The 19943-nt window shown below is 41.7% G+C and overlaps 1 protein-coding gene across 1 annotated transcript; it reads left to right on the top strand.

Annotated features, from left to right (window-relative positions):
• The first annotated feature begins 9387 nt into the window (after positions 1 to 9387).
• Positions 9388 to 9699, top strand: LOC150030072 (uncharacterized). The gene has a single exon (XM_090310097.1). It carries the CDS (start codon positions 9388 to 9390, stop codon positions 9697 to 9699), a length of 312 nt encoding a protein of 103 aa, XP_090166223.1.
• The last annotated feature ends 10244 nt before the right edge of the window (positions 9700 to 19943 follow it).

Raw genomic sequence — 19943 nt, 5'->3', positions numbered from 1 at the left:
TGGTTGACGTTGGCCCTTTCATCTTCAATCTTTGTTTGTATTGAATTTAGGATTTTCAATGCATAATCTATAAGATCGTGGCCAAATTCAACACATAAATGCCCGACCATTCGATGCACAGGCGGTTTCCTTCGATCGCATGAGCATGACGTTCGAATGAGGCATTTAGGCTGCTCTCGCTCTCTCCCACTTTCTTGCTCACAATCTCGCTCTCTCCAACTTTCTCGCTCAAACTCTCGTTCTCTCCCACTTTCTCGCTCACAATCTCACTCTCTCCACTCTCGCTCTCTCCAACTTTCTCGCTCAAACTCTCGCTCTCTCCACTCTCGCTTAAACTCTCGCTCTCCCCCACTTTCTCGCTCAAACTCTCGCTCAAACTGCTCTCTCCAATCTCATTCTTTTCAATCTTGCTCTCTCCCATTTTCTCTCCAATCTCGTTAGCTACTGTGAATATGGTTTATCTCCGTGCAACTTCCACACGAATTCCCAAATAATTTTCTATATTTTCCTCAGTTCTTCAATCCTTTCTTCACTATTTAGGATTTAAGTCTTCAAGGTTTTCTCTTCTTTTTATCCCTTTAGGGTCCTCTCTACTCGTAGTCCAGGATCAAATATGGTTATCATAACTATAATACCTAACCATTATAGTTTACATTCACTCTTACTAATTGTTGATCCATAGAAGGTGACAATTATTACAGTTATTATGACAATTGTAAAATTATTAGATTATTTACATAACATAGGATTTAACTTTCTCCTAATTAACCCCTTAATCACTTACTTAAGTAGGAAAATGGAGATCCGAGTTTCATACACTCGCCAGAAAGTTCGCGCACAACAATTGGGCCCTGGGGCAGGCACGCCGGGCCCGATAGCCATTTGGGGCACCAAATGAGCTCCATTCGCAAAATCGTCTACGCGCACCACTTTTTCTTACCGTTCTTTAACCCTGTGTCCATTTTCGCGTTTTTGCCCACTGAAAATTTCGCACACAAAAATTGAGCCCCGGGCCACCCCGTCGAGCTCGATAGCCATTTGGGGCATCAAATGAGCTCTGTTCGTAAAACAGTTTGCGCGCACAGCTTTTTCTCATCGTTCTTAACCCCTGGGTCCAGTTTCGCGTTTTCGCTCGTCGGAAAGTTCGAACACAAAAATTGGGCCCTGGGGCAACCCCGCCAGGCCCGATAGCCATTTGGTGCACCAAATGAGCTCCGTGCTTAAAACCGTCTGCACGCACGACTTTTTTTAATCGTTCTTAATCCTTAGGTCCATTTTCGCATTTTTACCGGCCAGAAAGTTCGTGCATAAAAATTGGGCCTCAAGGTAGCCCCGACGGGCCCGATAGCTATTTGAGGCACCAAATGAGCTCCGTTCGTAAAATCGTCCGCGCACACGGCTTTTTTTCAGCGTTCGTAACACCTGGGTCCGTTTTTGCATATTCGCCAGCCGGAAAGTTCGCGCTAAAAAATTGGGCTCCGAGGCAGCCCCGCTGGGCTTGATAGCCATTTGGGGCTCCAAATGAGCTTCTTTCGCTAAACCGTCTGCGTGCATAGGTTTTTTTTCAATGTTCTTAACCTTTGGGTTCGTTTTCGCGTTTTCACCCGCCGGAATGTTCGCGCACAAAATTGGGTCCCGGTGCAGCCCTGTCGAGCTCGATAGCCATTTGGGCATCAAATGAGCTCTGTTCGCAAAATCGTCTACGCGCACGACCTTTTTCGATTGTTCTTAACCCTTAGGTCCGTTTTCGCATTTTCACCCTCGGGAAAGTTCACACATAATAATTGGGCCCCGGGGCAACCCCACTGGGCTCGATAGCCATTTGGGGCACCAAATGAGCTCTTTTCGCTAAACCGTCTGCGTGCTTAGGTTTTTTTCAATGTTCTTAACCTTTGGGTCTGTTTTCGCGTTTTCACCCGCCGGAATGTTCGCGCACAAAAATTGGGTCCCGGTGCAGCCATGCCGGGCTCGATAGCCATTTGGGCATCAAATGAGCTCTGTTCGCAAAATCTTCTGCGCGCACGACCTTTTTCCATCGTTCTTAACCCTTGGGTCCTTTTTTGCATTTTCGCCTGCCAGAAAATTCGCGCACAAAAATTGGGCCCCGGGGCAACCCCGCTGGGCTCGATAGCCATTTGGGGCACCGAATGAGCTCCGTTTGCAAAACCGTCTACGCGCACAACTTTTTCTCATCTTTATCACCCCTGGATCTGTTTTCTCGTTATCGACCGCTGGAAAGTTCGTGTACAAAAATTGGAACCCGAGGTAGCCCCGCCAGTCCCGATTGCCATTTGGGGTAATAAATGATCTCCGTTCGCAAAACCGTCAGCGCGCACGACATTTTCTCATCGTTCTTAACGCCTGGGTTCGTTTTCGCGTTTTCGCCCGTCGAAAATTTCATGCACAAAAATTGGGCCCTAGGGAAACCCCGACGAGCCCGATAGAAATTTGGGGCAACAAATGAGCCCCGTTTGCAAAACCGTCTGCGCGCATGACTTTTTCTCATCGTTCTTAACCCCTGGGTCTGTTTTTGCGTTTTCGACCGCCAGAAAGTTCTGGCACAAAAATTGGGCCCCGAGGCAGCCCCGTCGGGCCCGATAGCAATTTGGAGCATCAAATGTGTTCTGTTCGCAAAACCATCTGCGCTCATGGCTTTTTCTCATCGTTCTTAACCCCTGGGTCCATTTTTGCGTTTCCCGTCGGAAAGTTCGCGCACAAAAGTTAGGCCCCGGGTAAGCCCCGTCGGGCTCGATAGCCATTTGGGGTACCAAATGACCTCCATTCGCAAAACCGTCTATGTGGACGACTTTTTTTCATCGTTCTTATCCCTTAGGTTCGTTTTCGCGTTTTTGCGTTTTCGCCCGCCATAAAGTTCACGCACAAAAATTGGGCCCCGGGGCACCCCCGCTGAGCCCAATAGCCATTTGGGCACCAAATGACCTCCGTTTGCAAAACCGTCTACGCACACGACTTTTTTTCATCGTTCTTAACCCCTGGCTCTGTTTTCGAGTTTTCGTCCACCAGAAAGTTTGCGCACAAAAATTGGGCCCCGGGGCAGCCCCACGGGGCCCGATAGCCATTTGAGGCACCAAATGAGCTCCGTTCGTAAAATTGTCTGCACGCACGACTTTTTCTTATTGTTCTTAACCACTGTGTTCGTTTTCGCATTTTCGCTCACCGGAAAGTTCGCATAAAAAAATTGGGCCCTAGGTAGCCCCGCCGGGTTTGATAGCCATTTGGGCACCAAATGAGCTCCGTTCGCAAAACCGCCTTTGTGCACGACTTTTTCTCGTTGTTCTTAACCCATGGGTTCGTTTTCGTGTTTTCGCCCGCCAGAAAGTTCGCACACAAAAATCGAGCCCCGGGGTAGCCCCGCCGGGTTCGATAGCCATTTGGGGTACCAAATGAGCTCCGTTCGCAAAATCGTCTATGCACACGACTTTTTCTCATCGTTCTTAACCCCTGGGTCTGGTTTTGCGTTTTCGCTCGCCAAAAAGTTTGCGCACAAAAAGTGGGTCCCGAGGTAGCCCTACCGAGTCCGATAGTCATTTAGGGTACCAAATGACCTCTGTTCATAAAACCATCTGTGCGCATAGCTTTTTCTCATCGTTCATAATCCCTAGGTTCGTTTTCGCGTTTTCGTACGCCGGAATGTTCGAGCACAAAAATTGGGCCCCGGGGCAGCCCCATCGGGCCCGATAGCCATTTGGGGCACCAAATGAGCTTCGTTCCCAAAATCGTTTGTGCGCATGTTTTTTCTCATCGTTCTTAACCACTTGGTCGGTTTTCACGTTTTCACTCGTCAGAAAGTTCGCGCACAAAAATTGGGCCCCGGGGCAGGCACGTCGGGCCCGATAGCCATTTGGGCCACCAAATGAGCTCTGTTCGCAAAACTGTCTACACGCACGACTCTTTCTTACCGTTCTTTACCCCTGGGTCCGTTTTCGCGTTTTCTCCTGCCGAAAATTTCGTGCACAAAATTAGTCAAGAGGGTCAAAACTGTAAAAAGTTGAAGGGTTGACTTTTTCACAAGGGAAAGTCAAAGTTTGACTTTGACCAAATGAAAAAAGACCATTTTGCCCTTGACTAGAGTTAGTGGAATTATCCAACATTTTTGTTGGATAATCCCACTAACTTAAGTGGACTATGTGTAAACATTATAGAATAACACATAGCCCACTTTGATTTAGTGCTTTGTGAGGGGTTGATCTTTGGTGAGTTTTTACATATATTAGATGCATGTAATAGTTTTATAAAAAGAAGTTTTCTTTTGAAATAAACTTCTTCTTTCTCTTTTAGAAAGCTAATTTTTCTATAATTTTTGGTTTTCAAATTCTCACCAAAAATTCCCTTTTTCTCACATTAACCTTGAACCACTATTTCTTCCCCTTTTCATTCCTTCACTCACCGGGTCCCATAACCCAGTTCTGAGTCCAAAGAATAACGGGTAAATTATAGTGATGGTCCGAAAGAGTTTGGGTCAAGATTCAGCAAGAAAAAGCGTTTTTCGAGAGCTACAAAGGTTGTATTCTATCCCCTTTAGTTTACTGTTTTTTATATATTTGCATGTTTTTTTCCTTTTAATTAGAAGCAATCAGAATGTAATTAGATCCTTATTACACTGCGTATGTCTCGTGTTCCATCATGTAGTATCAGAGCATCTTTAATTACGCTCAATTGCTTTTGGTGGGTATTTTTTTGCTTGTTATTCAAATGTTGAATGAAATGTGCACTAAAGTGGATATATTATGATTTTGGCATTATTTTTCTTTAAATTTCTTGTGGAAATTTGTAATTGCTCACATGTTTATGAGCATTAATGTGTGAAAAAAGGGTCTGTAAATTTGTTAGAGTCATTAGAGTTGAAATTAGGTTGTAATTACTCGATTCTGGGAGAGAGGACAGCTTCAAAAATTAAAGAAATTTGATTCCAGACCCATTTTGGCCACCAGCCCGATGACCCACCCACCAGACCCGACGGCCCGCGCCGACCCGCGCCCTGACCCGGTTCGCCGCCTACCTGCTCGTGCCTCCGCGACCCACGTGCCCGCGCTTTTTGTTCGACTCGACCCACCCCACGCTTCCGCTGACTGTGCTAGTGCGCGTTGACCAGGCGATCTAGATGGTCTGGACCGGTCCGTTTGACCTGGTTGAGCTGTTTGACCGGTTCAACTTGGTTTTTGATATTTTTGGGCCGATTCAAGTGGTTTTTGAGCGGTTCCAGATGGTTCAAAGTGTTTGAAGCCGGTTCTGGGAAGCTGGTTGCTGATTTCTATAATAAATTAGTTATTTGTTTGTTTTTAATGCCAAAATGGGTCTACTTTAGTGTTATTTATGTGAAACCCAAAATTCTATTTTCCCTTTCATAATAGGAAATAAAAGAGATTAACTAAGAATGAGTTAGATCCTAAGACAGAGAGTGGGAAAATTTGGAAATAAGCCATAACTAGTGAAGATTTGACTAAGTATAGCCATACGGTGGAAGCTAAGGAGAAAATGACTAAGTGTTGGACTATACATTGATATGGTGCTATGCATTGGCCATGAAGTATTGAGAGGTTACTTGGGCATGGAGAGAGAGGCTAAAGTATGGCCAAGAACAACGCATGCGGCAGCCACTATCTTGAGAGGTTAGAACAACGCATGCGGTGCGGTGGCTGTGATGGTTGCGGTGGTACTACAATGCAGCCGAAGACATGCGGTGTTGCTACGCTAGAGTATGTGGTCGATGGGTTGCGGCTGAAGGATTGCGTTGATAGCATGAAAAGATGGGGGTATGCGTCGATGGTATATGGCAGCACTATACATTAGCATCATGCGACGGTGCTATGCGTTGTGCGGCCGAAGGTATGTGTCGATGGTATACGGCAATACTATGCGTTGGTGTCACACGATGATGCTATGTGTCGATGATATGCGGCAGTGCTATGCATTGATGACATGTGGCGGTGCTATGCATTGATGACATGCGGCGGTGCTATACGTTGATGTCATGCGACAGTGTTATGCGTTGGTAGCATGCGGCGGCCTTGCTACGCGAGAGTGTGCGGCCGAGGGCATGCGGTGACGCGGCCTATGGTATGCGTGTATGCGGCCGAAGGAATGTGTTGGTAGTATGCGATGGCATGCGGCGATGGATGCGATGGATACGATGGATGTGCAGCCTTACTAATTTATGAGCTAGGCGATGGAACGAGCTAAGGTGGGCACATGGTGATTTTTCCTTGCGATGTTAAGGTTTGCGGTAACAAGGTTCATGAGGTGGGTTGCGTTGGTCATAAGAGCTGCGTTAGCAAGAACATAAGTGATGGTGAGCTATGCCTTGAGGTGTTGAGTTGAGAACCAAGTTGACACAAAGGTTGTTATGAATTAGTGATGTGCTATACGTTGGACATCCGAGGGCATGTGGGCACATAGGACAAGGCCAGTAGTATGCGTTGAAAGGGTGTTGGTCATTATCCTAGTTGAACGTATATGAAGTTGGATGGACGCATATGAAGGATGAACACATATGAAGGATGGACGCATCTAAGGACATCATCTAGACATGTGGCTTGCTAGGAAGGAGTCTTAGAACTTAAAAAAATGAGGTAGGTGCACGAGCAGACATGCAAAGTTAAGCCTCAAGTGTTGGCTATGGAGGAGGAGGACACTTAAGATTGTGTTGATGTGGAGGATGCGTTGATAGTGTAAGGTGAAGACAAGAGGCTGGGAGTTGGCAGAAGATAAGGAAAACACTTGGATGTGATCAAGGGAAGAGGTGTCCAGCAAAGAAGAAGGGTTGAATGCCTATAAAAGTGGGATAATGCCTCACTTCAACCCCATATCAGTTAAGTACTTAAAATCCACAAAGAAAGGAAATAATAAGAGATATTCAAAGAAGGGAAAGTAGTGTTCGGACGGAGGTGCAAGCAAAGGTGCCAAAGGGAGCAGGTTGTACGGGCAGACGCATAGGCTAACTTTAAACAAGAAGCTTTTCCAAACTACTCGTGCAAATCATGTGATTTTGGACCAAAAGTTTTTAAATTAAGTGTAGTTTCAGTGTGAGGGTTTCCTTAATGCAATTCTAACTTTAAGGCTGTCAAATTCAATGAAAATCGAGAGGTGTTCACCAGTGAGGAGACAGTCGGGTTAGGAGGAATAAACTTGAGACTCAAAACCTTCACCAAAGAATTTCAAGGCAAAACATTAAGCTGTCGTAGTTAAGACATTTTCACACATTTTTGAAGAAGGGAATGTCTTGAGATAAGGCTCGAAAGAGTGAGTAATCTAAGCTTAAAGTTAAACCTGAAATAAGGTCCAGTGGAGGAACAAGGGAAACTGGGTGAACTACGAAGGAAGTTCTCGATCACTGTGAGTGGTTTTCTTCCCTTGCTCTTTTAAGCATATTGTGAATTAATATGCTATAGTTTATGCTATGTCGTGTGTATGACGCTGGGATGGTCAGGGGGTCTAAGGACCTAGAGCCTGAGCCCAAAATAAATCCTTACAGGATGGTAGGGGACCGAGGAGTCTAGTTCCTGAGCCCGTGGGACGGAAAAACCTTGAAATGGGATGGTCAGAGGATCGACGGGCCTAGCTTCTGAGCCCATGAAAGGAAGAACTATGTGCACATAGATTGATATTTTTAGTTATGAAATGTTAACCATCTACCGTGTGTGTAGGTGGGCTTGTGAAAGCTTCATGGTATGGTGGAGGTTCGCATAGGAACCTTGTGATAATGCTTGTATTTGTTTTACCACTCACTGAGCTTTGTAAAGCTCATGGTTTGTCTTTGTGTTTCTCTTATAGGTAGGTGACGAGTCCAGGTTGCGGTGTTGGTCAAGGTCTGCCACAAGTCTAGAAATAGTATTAAATGAGATTGGTTGTCGGGATAATGTCTTTCATGTAAAGGTAACCAAAATTTGTAAACTAGTTTCTAATTCAAACATGTAATATTTTTCGTTGCTATTATCAGTAAAGTCATTAAAAGAAACGCGTAGGTTAACCAAAGTAGCATCAGTTAATATCATGCCTCTCCTCGGGCTTAGGATCTCGGGCTCGGGGTGGGGTGTGACAGTTTACCTATTATGCATGTGATGTATAATGTTGTTTGATTATGTGTGCATATAGTATGCCATATAGTTTTAAAACTCGACCATAGGAAAAGCATGTGACATGAATTTGTTATATGTTATAAGTGTTATAAAATATATACTATGCATGCTTAGTTTTAATATAAGTGTTACATTAAAGCATGTTTGTTTGAAGGAAGCATATTATAGATGAATGCTCTAGGGTTATAATTGTTATAAAATAACCTAGACTTCTAAAATCTATAATACAGATAAGATGCATGCTCACTTAGGGTTAACCATCGAGCAATCCCAATTTTCATAGAAAATAGGTCGATATCTTGTAAAACCGAAGTTACAAGAAAACTCACCTGGCAAGATCTTGGCAAAAAGTCAGATAAGATGACTAAGGTTGAAGGTTTTTAAGTTGACAGTTCACGGAACACCTATTACCTGGAGATCGAGCCAGCGTCTGAGTTAGGTTAAACTGATTTTATGAGCATGCGTAAGCGGTGTGAGGTAATAAAATTTATTTATCACTTAGACATCATAGGTTAAAAATCCAGTACTCGGATGAATCACCTAGACTTAGGATATGTTTAAGTTAGCCGAAATGTATCGCTAAGTATTTTATACCCTAATCGTCTAGAACACTTCAGCTGGAGAGAAGTAATGTACTTTTAGCTCTAGCATCCATAAGAGTTCACACCGTGAGATTCATGCTTGGCTTTGAGCCGCCCTAGGAGCGGACTCCATTCGGAGAGTGTTTGCATGAGTCAATACCAAGGTGAATAGGGGAAGTTGTTCATAGTAAGTGGGAGAAGGAAGTGTGTCAACACATCATACGGTCTCTTCCATTAGGTCGCACCATGAGATTCCTATAATGTGCCTGCATGTCTGCCCTGGAGCGACCTTACCAATCGGAGGCTGTATTATAGGATTCGAAACTCCACGAACTCTAGAAATTGATAGGGTCTCTCAGGTTCGTTTTCATTCTTGTCTTTCAAACTTCGGGAGCATAATGATTCCGATCTTTGAGGTCTGAAAATGGAGGGTCACACTTACGAGAATTACCAAATGTTAGTAAATTCTTGACCAAAGTCGCGATAACTAAGTTACTATAGGAATAAGAGTTATTCTGGTGATAGTATCTAGTCAAGATAGTCTTGGTTCAATGGAGGAATAGTCGATCACCCCTCAATGAAGGATATTCTAAATCGTTGAAATATCGTTGCAACTATAATAATGATGGGTACATTATTTTTGCTAAACTTAATTGGATTTTAAAGATTAATGTTTTTTTTACTAAAAAGGATATGTTTTTCTTTTTAGCATGACTAGCTTTTTAGTTCGACTATTAGCTTTTGAGAAACTGAACGGCGACAACTACTCAACATGGAAAAACAATCTGAATATAATACTAGTAATAGAGGACTTGAGATTTATCTTAACTGAGGAATGTCCTCAGGCCCCTACCTCAAATGCTAGCCGAACTAGTCGGGATGCTTATGATCAATGGGTTAAGGCTAATGATAAAGCCCGTGTCTATATTCTTGTCAATATGACTGATGTATTGGCGAAGAAATACGAATCCTTGGGCATAGCTAAGGCTATCATGGATTCATTAAAAGAGATGTTCGGGTAACCGTCATCAATTCAAAGACATGAGGCAATTAAATACATTTACAATAAGCGTATGAAGGAAAGGACCTCTGTTAGAGAACATGTCCTGGACATGATGTTCCACTTCAATATTTCTGAAGTAAATTAAGACACTACGATCAGATCGAGGTGTGGAGTACATGGACTTAAGATTCCAGGACTATATGATAGAACACGGAATCAGGTCACAACTCTCTGCACCTAATATGCCTCAGCAGAACGGTGTATCTGAAAGAAGAAACAGAATCTTGTTGGACATGGTTCGCTCAATGACGAGCTTTGCTGAGTTACCTAATTATTTTTGGGGACGTGCATTAGAAACTGTTGTCTATATTTTGAATAACGTTGCCTCTAAAAGTGTTTCAGAAACACCTTATGAGCTATGTAAAGGACGTAAAGGCAGTTTACATCACTTTAGGATTTGGGGATGCCTGGCACACATGTTGGTGCAAAATCCTAAAAAATTGGAACGTTGTTCAAAACTATGCCTATTTGTAGGTTATCCAAAAGAAACAAAAGGTGGTCTTTTTTATGATCCTCAAGAGAATAAGGTATTTGTATCGACAAATATCACATTCTTAGAGGAAGACCACATAAGAAGTCATCAATCTCGCAGTAAACTAGTATTGAATGAAATTCCCAAAGACACTACAGATAGAACTAGTTCATCTACTAAAGTAGTAGATAAAACTAGTACATCCTTTTCAAGAGTAGAGGTCATCTACTAAGAAGTAATCTGGTCGGTCACATCCTTTTCAAGAGTTGAGAATTCCTTGACGTAGTGGGATAGTTGTTTATCAGCCAGACCGTTACTTGGGTTTAACAGAAACACAAGTTGTCATACCTGATGACAGCATAGAGGATCCATCGACCTGTAAACAGGCGATGAAAGATGTGAACTGTGATCAGTGGGTCAAATCCATGGACCTCGAAATGGAGTCTATGTACTTCAATTATGCTTGGGAACTTGTAGATCAACCAAATGATGTAAAACCAACTGGTTGTAAGTGGATCTACAAGAGAAAACGAGACCAAGTCGGTAAAGTACAGACTTTTAAGGCTTGACTTGTGGCAAAGGGTTATACCCAGAGAGAGGGAGTGGACTATGAAGAAACTTTCTCTCCGTTGCCATGCATAAGTCGATTAGAATACTCTTATCCATTGCCACCTTTTATGACTATGAAATTTGGCAGATGGATGTCAAGACAACCTTTTTAAATGGTAATCTTGAGAAGAGTATCTATATGGCTCAACTAGAGGGGTTTTTTACACAGGGTTAAGAACAAAAGGTTTGTAAGCTTTAAAAATCCATTTATGGGTTGAAACAAGCTTCTAGATCTTGGAATATAAGATTTGATACTGTGATCAAATCTTATGGCTTTGAACAGAATGTTGACGAGCCTTGTGTTTACAAGAAGATCGTCAATTCTACTATAGCGTTCTTAGTTTTATATGTTGACGATATTCTACTCATTGGGAATGAAGTAGGTTACCTAATTGACATCAAGAAATGGTTAGCAACGCAGTTCCAAATGAAAGATTTGGTATATGTGCAGTATGTTCTTGGGATTCAGATTATTTAGAACTGCAAGAACATAACACTAGCCATGTCTAGAGCAACTTATATAGATAAAATGTTGTCTAGGTATAAGATGCAAAATTTCAAAAGAGGTCTGTTACCTTACAGATATGGAATTCATTTGTCAAAGGATTAATGTCCTAAGACACCTCAAGAGATTGAGGATATGAGATGCATTCCCTATGTTCCGCAGTAGGGAGCCCGATGTATGCAATGTTATGTACTAGACCTGACATATGCTATGTAGTAGGGATAGTTAGTAGGTATCAGTCCAATCCTGGATATGATCATTGGACTGCCGTTAAGAATATCCTCAAGCATCTTAAGAGAACGAGAAACTACATGCTCGTGTATGGTACTAAGGATTTGATCCTTACTGGATACACTGACTCTGATTTTCAAACCAATAAAGATGCAAGAAAATCTACATCGGGATCAATCTTAATTCTGAGTGAAGGAGCAGTAGTGTGGAGAAGTATGAAGCAAAATTGTATTGTGGACTCCACAATGGAAGTTGAATACGTAGCTGCATGTGAAGCAGCAAAAGAAGCAATATGGTTGAGGAAATTCTTGACAGATTTGGAAGTGTTCCAAATATGCATCTGCCTATCACCCTATATTGTGATAATAGTGGTGTAGTTGCAAATTCAAGAGAACCAAGAAGCCACAAGCGCGGCAAGCATATTGAGCGCAAATACCATCTTATCCGGGAGATTGTACATTATGGAGACGTTGTAGTGACCCAGATATCTTCTGAGCAAAACATTGTTGATCTTTTTATAAAGGCCCTCACGGCTAAAGTGTTTGAAGGTCACCTACAGAGTCTAGGTCTACGAAGTTTGTAAACTAGGACAAGTGGGAGAGCTTTTTGGTACATGCCCTAGTTTATTGTATTCATATGTTTATTGTACTCATATATTTCTCACTTAAATTCAACATTTTGATACTCCACTAGGAGCTTTAGTCCAAGTGGGAGTTTGTTGGATTTTATGTCCTAAAATTCGTAGTTTGTAAATTAATAAACATATTCTGTTTTGTCTTTCAATAAAATTATTATTGAAATTGTAATCTTGAATCCAATAAACTAAGGTCATGAGGCTATTTTATGTAGTTGAACTTTATGTAGTGACATAAAGGTGAATCAAGTTCAAATATATTGCCAAAATGGTCTATAGTATATGAATAAGGTTGGGTGCCTTATTCTAGGGACACTATGGATGCGACCCATTTTGTAGTTAGTACAAACGATGTGATCCTAAATCGTTCATGTGGAGACATGAAAGTGGAGGCATCCTATGTAAAGAGTTTACGTAAGACTAAACCATGAAATGTCACTTTTTACGTTCTAAACGTCGTTTTAAGTATAAAACTGACTATTTTGTTAATTGATGACCTGGGTAACTTAATCTTAATCCTGAGCTAACTATGAACTCCTGTTTACTCGGAATTATCCTTAGACCTTTATAGGTGAGGGCAGCTCATTATCGTTGAACCAATAAGCCTCCCATTTCAGGGGTAAGATCAGGTGGATAGCTGGGAGCATAGGGTACAAGATGGAATTCACTCCTACCCATTATAGGGATAGTAGATAGGTTGTTCCCTTTAGTACTGAATCCAGGTCTTGAACAAGGGGCCTCACCCTCTCGTTAGCCCGAGAGGGGTTCGGTTTATAGGTTGGACCTTAAACCAATTGTTCATTAGAGGATCAGTAAAACTTAAGGAACAAGATGTAGTCTTGGGGATAAAACGGTTTTTATGACCCAGCCAAGATTACGAACAACCTCTGAAGGATTAGCTTACTAATCATGGTTATATCATATGGACACAAATATATCTATAGTGAGAGGAGTGCAACTACGGTACTTTAGTGGAATGACTCGTAAGTTAACGAATGTTGATTAGCTCCGTATAAAGAGTTTACCAGCTAATCTCGGATCGTTGGAGTCCATGATCTATAGGTCCATCAGGTTCTCCTACTAGCTCATATGGAATAAACTTAGAACAGTATGATAGAATAATTCGAATTGTTCGAATTAAGTGAAGAGAGAGAAACCGACAAGTATATGTGATATAGTGATCGATTTTTTAGTTTAGAGATACAGCTTTAATATTTAAATGTGATTTAAATATCAAGAATATGAATAGTTCATATTCGGAAGCTCGGAAATAATGGAAATGGTCAAAGATGTAAAAATCAAAGAGTTGACTTTTGACTTTGAAAAATCAAACTTTGTCCGACCTTATATTCAAATGTGATTTGTATTTTGAGAAATTAATGTGAATTCATGCTCGGGAGGTCAAACTAGTCAACACAAAAAAAAATCATAAAAAGTCAAAATGTTGACTTTTTGGTCGAAGTTTGACTTTGACAAAATGACTATTTTGCCCTTTGACTAAAGTTAGTGGGAAAATCCAAACTTTTATTAGATAATTCCACTAACAAAATAGTGGGCTAGGTGTTGGCTTATAGTGGAGACATTAAGCCCACTTAGATAGTGGAATCTAGGTGTTGAGTTTTTATGAATTTGTTTCATGCAATTTTGCATGGCCTTTTTCTATAAATACGGGCTTTTCAATTTGGATTGAAAACTTTTTCCATTTTTGCCAAAATTGTTTTCTAAATTTGGGCTGGAAAAATAAAAACCCAAACCAAAATTTCCATTTCTTTTTCCATCTCTTTCTCTCTCTTAGGTTCTTCATCCATCGGGTCCCACGACCTGGTTCTGAGTCTAGAGGATAGTAGGTTAGCTCTAGTGGTGGTCGGGAAGAGTTCGGGTCGAGATTCAGCGAGGAGAAGCATTTTTCGGGAGCTACAAAGTTTGTATTATATCCCTTTTATTTACTATTTTTTCCTTCTTTTGCATGCTAATTTCCTTTTAATTAAAAGTAATTAGAGTGTAATTAGATCCTTATTCCGCTGCATATGTCTCGTGTTCCATCATGTGGTATCAGTGCATGCTTTAATTACGCTCAATTGCTTTAGTTGGGTGTTTTTTTCCTTTCTATTCAAATGTTGAATGAAATATGGACTAAAGTGGATTTATTATGATTTTGGCATTGTTTTTCTTTAAACTTCTTGTGGAAATTTGTAATTGCTCACATGTTTATGAGCATTAATGTGTGAAAAAAGGTCTATAAATTTGTTGGAGTCATTAGAGTTGAAATTAGGTTGTAATTACTTGATTCCGGAAGAGAGGACAACATAAAAAAATTGAAGATTTTGGCTCACAGACCTGAATTAGCCTCCAGGCCCGAGGGAGTGCTCCCAGACCCGACCCAAGCAAGGATCCGACCCGGTATGGAGAAGCCCCGTGCGCTAGCTGTCGACGAAGCGCTCTGGCTTGTTCTGCGACCCGACCCGATTCTCCGCCTGAAGTAGCTGCGTACGCCGCCCGCCGTCCCGGTATCACCGCCTGCCTGCTCGCACTTTCGCGCTCTCCGTTCGACCCGACCCGCCCGCGCTTCCGTTGATCGTGCTAGCGAACATTGACCAGTCAGTCCAAATGGTCTGGACCGGTACGTTTGACCTAGTTGAGCCGGTTTGACTGGTTCAATTGGTTTCTGAGTGGTTCCAAATTGTTCAATGTGTTTGAAGATGGTTCCGGGAAGCTCCGTTCCCAAAATCGTCTGCGCGCGGCTTTTTCTCATCGTTCTCAACCCCTGGGTTCATTTTCAAATTTTCGCCCGCCGGAAAGTTTGTGCACAAAAATTGGGCCTCGGTGCACCAAACGAGCTCCGTTCTTAAAACCGTCTGCGCGCACGGCTTTTTCTCATCGTTCTGAACCCCTGGGTCCGTTTTCAAATTTTCGCCCGCCGGAAAGTTCGCGCAAAAAAATTGGGCCCCGGGGCACCAAATGAGATCCGTTCCCAAAATCGTCTGTGCACATGGATTTTTCTCATCGTTCTAAACCCCTTGGTTCATTTTTTCTTGCCTCCACGTGTGTCATGCAGACATCCAACTACGGGTAAGTGCCCTTCACAACTTAACTCTTATCAACATGGGTTTTCCCATTGCGTTGACAATGAAGTTGTTATTCTCGATATATATATTGAAAATAGCAAGGTCGAGAATAAATACCCCACTCCCAAATTTAAAATGTGGCAATGTTCTCATTGCCAAAAGATTGAAAGAATTCATGTGATGTTCTTAGGAGGTTTGGTAAAGGGCCAAAGAAAGCTAGCAGACCCCTAACTCTAGAAATATTTCATGAGGTGACTTTTCTAAGATTAAGTTGACTCTAGTATATATGAAAAAAATAGAAGCATATGTTTCATCATTGAAATCATAATTGGCAAAGAGACAGCATTCGGTGACTTACTAAATTTATCAATATTAAATGATTGCGGTAGTCAAAGAGGATGCGGTGATAAAACTTTTAAAATCAAAATGCGATGCGATAGTGCAAAATTTGAAATAAAGTTAAGAAAGAATACAACCCACAAATTTGCGCTGTCGCCCGCATTGTGTGTTGATGCATCCTTCTTTGCAGTGATCTATTTTCTGTGGATTGCGGTGACGGAATAAGATAAGTTTCTTTTTCATGTAACACCTCCGCAATCCTATGCCTCGATCGTTTGCAAGAAAAATAGTGAAAGGGTCAAATGATTTTAAACAAAACAAAATTATTTTACCACAATCTCCATTTTTTTTTGAATAAGAATAGATAAAGATCTGAAAAGATATAGTGGAATGAAAATTCATAGTAGTAGAGAAAAGTTGAAGATTCCATGATTCCCAAAACTTGCGTCCCTGATGAATTTTGATCGTCTGATAGAGTAGGGACCACCTACTTCTTCTTTTACTCAATGTTTCTCAGTTCCATGGACTCGACTTGGCGATGCCAGCCTTCTCCGTGATACGCTTTTACTCGCTGCCCATTAACTTTGAATACGTTGGTTCCGTCATCATTTGATAATTCAACCACGCCATGCAGAAATACCTTTCTAACTATGAATGGTCCGGACCAATGTGATTTTAATTTTCCAAGGAAGAGCCGTAGTCGTGAGTTGAATAGTAAGACCTTCTACTCGACTTGGAGGTTCTTGTCGCATATGTGTTTGTCGTGCCAGCACTTTGTGTGCTCCTTGTAAATCTTTGCATTCTCATATGCATTGATCCTCCATTCCTCCAGCTCAACCAATTGAAGTTTTCTTGCTTCTCTTACTTTTCTAAAGTCAAAGTTTAGCTTCTTTACCGCCTACAGTGCCTTGTATTCTAGCTCCAAAGGAAAATGACAAGCCTTACCAAATACCAACGCATATGGGGACATACCTATGGGTGTTTTAAATGCAGTTCGGTATGACCACAACGCATCGTCGAGCTTTGTTGCCCAATCTTTTCGTGAAGGCCTTACTACCTTCTTGAGTATCAACTTGATCTCCCGATTGGACACCTCGGCCTGACCATTCGTCTGCAAATGGTATGCGGTGGCCACTATGTGGAGAATGTTATATTTGTGCAGCAGCTCCTTGACAATATGATTGACAAAGTGAGACCCTTCATCACTTATTATGGCATGTGGAGTGCTAAAACGAGTGAAAATTTTTTTCTTCAGGAATTGAGAGACCACCACCACATCGCTTGCGGCGCATGCCATTGCCTCTACCCACTTGGATACATAGTCGACGACTAGCAAAATATAATTTTTACCATTCGAGGGAGGGAATGGTCTCATGAAGTTGATACCCCATAAGTTGAACAACTCAAGCTCCAAGATGATGTTCATCAGCATTGCATGTTTCCATGAAATGTTACCTGTGTGTTGGCACCGATTACACTTCATTACGTAGTCATTTGCATCCTTAAACAATGTTGGCCAAAAGAATCCACTCTGTAAAACCTTAGTTGTGGTGCGCTGTCCTCCAAAGTGCCCACCATATGGTGAGTCCTGACATTGTGATAATATGTGTTGTTGAGCAGCATTTGGTATGCATAGCTGCAGAATCTGGTCTGCCCCCTTTTTGTACAGATTCAACTCATCCCAGAAATATGATCTACATTCATGCTTGAGCCTCCTCTTCTGGTGGTCAGTATATTCCTCTGGAAATTGCTTGCAAACCAGATAGTTGACTATGTCAGCATACCAGGGCAATTCTTCAATATGGAACAGCTGCTCATCAGGGAACACCACATTCGCCTCTGACTCGTTGCGGTCAACCTCAGGGTTTTCCAATCTCGACAAGAGATCTGCAACTTGGTTCTTCGTCCCTTTTTGATAAATTATTTCTATGTCAAATTCTTGGAGGAGGAGAACCCATCTGATCAACCTCGGCTTCGCATCCTTTTTTGTAATTAAATACTTTATTGCCGAATGATTAGTATGGATGAGTGTTGGTCATTTCTAACACTGAGATGTATGATTGATGATGTTCTATGCTCAAAATGATGCGATACTACTGCTAGATATGCATTAATTATGGATGTTCACGTAGTATGCCATGCGTTGTCAAAAGTTTCTTTACGATGGAACCAAGTGTAATTCCACCGCAAGTTTCTCGGTGTGATCCGAGGTCAAACATGGGGACTGATTTATTCTTTATCATTCTTTGTCATTATTTGCAATATTCATGATCTTCTATTTTGCGTTATTCATTGCGCTGCCGTGATGTATAATATGCAAACACTTAGTAACATTTCCCACACTTTGTATTTTCTGACTAACACTTAGTAAATTCGTAGCTATGGCAATGCTTTACCTTTTATCCTTCAAAATTCTGCTCAAACCTTCTTTTTGAAATTTTGTCTAAGTGTTTGTCTATTCTGTCCAAACAACGCAATGAGAACCTTGCGCATCTCTAAATTTGGGGGTGGGGAAGGTCTGAGCATATGAGATCAAGTGATGCGGTCATTAAGAAAAATACGTTTACATTATAAAAAATAATAATAAATAAATAAATAAATAAATTTTCATATAAACTCCAATGTCAGCGCAAGAGAAAACTAAAAAATAATCCCAACCTGATAAGAGTTAGTTGTGAAAGAAGCCTGCTCATAGTTGGATGTTCGCATGACACACATGGGAGCAAGCCAAAACGAAGGAGGGTTTCCAAGAACGACGCAATATGAAAAGAGAAAAATGAGAAAAAAATAATAAAATAAAAGAAACAAGAGATAACTCCTTTGAAATTCAAGAGTTAAAGTTGAGATTGGCACACAACCGTAGTTGGATGTTCGCATGACACCCATGGGAGCATGTGAACCCTGAACCCTAATTTCTCTACTTGAGTATGTTCCCTACTGAGACCAGGGTGGTGAGTAGGTTGATGAAGAAACTAATGTGTAATGGTAGAGAAAAGGGTGGGAAATTAGAAGGAAAGGGTGAATTTGAAAACTTGACTCTTTGGGAAAAGCTTGGAAAAATTGGCTAAGTATAACCCATGCGTTAGAAGAAAGAAAACTTAATAAGTGTTGTCAATGCGTTGGCCTTGATCATTTAGAGGTTATTTGATGTGGTAATTGAAGGCAAAGTGTGGCCAAGAGAAATGGATGCGTTGGATGCATTGGATGCGTTGGATGTTGGATGCATTGGATTACGGATGTGTTGGATGATGGATGCGTTGGATGCATTGGATGCGTTGATGATGGATCCAGTGGACGCGATGGATGCAGTAGTGCAATACTATACGTTGATGCACTATGCTTTGATGATGTGCTATGTGTTGGTGATGCACTATGCGTTGGTGATGCACTATGCGTTGGTGATGCAGTATGCGTTGGTGATGCGCTATGTGTTGGTGATGCGCTATGTGTTGGTGATGTGCTATGCATTGGTTATGTGCTATGCGTTGGTCATTCAAGGGTTTGTGGACGCATGCGCTGGCTGATGGTGTCCGGACATAGGTAGTTTGCGGCAATGGATGGGCGCATTTGTGGTTAACGCATATGAGATTTGATAGACGCATGCAAGGTCATGATCCTAACATGTGGCTTGTTGGGAAGAAATCTTAAGCCTTAAGCAAATGAAGTGGTTGCACAAGAGGACATACAAAATTAAGCATTTTGTGCTGGCTAAGGATGAAGAAGACACCTAAGATTGCGTTGATGGTGTGAGGAAGAAACACTTGGACATGCAGCCAAGTAGGAGGTGTCGACCTTGGAGAGTTTTTGGATGCCTATAAATAGAGCCAGGACTTCTTTTCAGATCACAATTCAAAAGACATTAAGAAGAGTGGGAAAGCTGAGTAAACATTGCGTTGATAACAAATCCATGCGTTGATCATAAAGCTTCAAAGGAGATGCAGTAGACAGTGAATTCTGGAAACAACATCAACTTGAGACGAGGAGTTCTCCCAATATACTCATGTGTTTGGAGTGATTCTAAAGCCACCTGAAAGCTTTACAAGTATAGTTTTTAGGTTAAGGCTGCCAGATATGAAGCTCCAAGGGATCGGGCTGGAAACTGAGGAAAAGATAGAAGGGTTAGGCTGTCGGGTAAGCTTAGGTCAGTCTTGAAGATTTGAAGATTCTGGCCAAACCACGAGGAGTTACTGTAGAAGTTTATATTTCAGTTTAATCTCTTTATTAAGACTTTTGCAGGAGAATCAATTATCTTTCTTAAGTCACTCATTGGTATAGCAAGCTCACCCCATTTTCAAATTTTTTCCTTTCCCCAGGTAGTGGTCAAATCCTCAGGAGATAGCTCTGCATC

This window comes from Benincasa hispida, unplaced genomic scaffold, assembly GCF_027475165.1.
Source record: "Benincasa hispida cultivar pf3 unplaced genomic scaffold, pf3_genome.v1.1 HicScf618, whole genome shotgun sequence".
Taxonomy (NCBI): Eukaryota; Viridiplantae; Streptophyta; class Magnoliopsida; order Cucurbitales; family Cucurbitaceae; genus Benincasa; species Benincasa hispida.
This window is presented reverse-complemented; position numbering and strand designations above follow the sequence as displayed.

Bases quoted from the DNA above. Each gene is read 5' to 3' on its own strand.
- LOC150030072 (XM_090310097.1), top strand. From the start codon at position 9,388: ATGACTAGCTTTTTAGTTCGACTATTAGCTTTTGAGAAACTGAACGGC.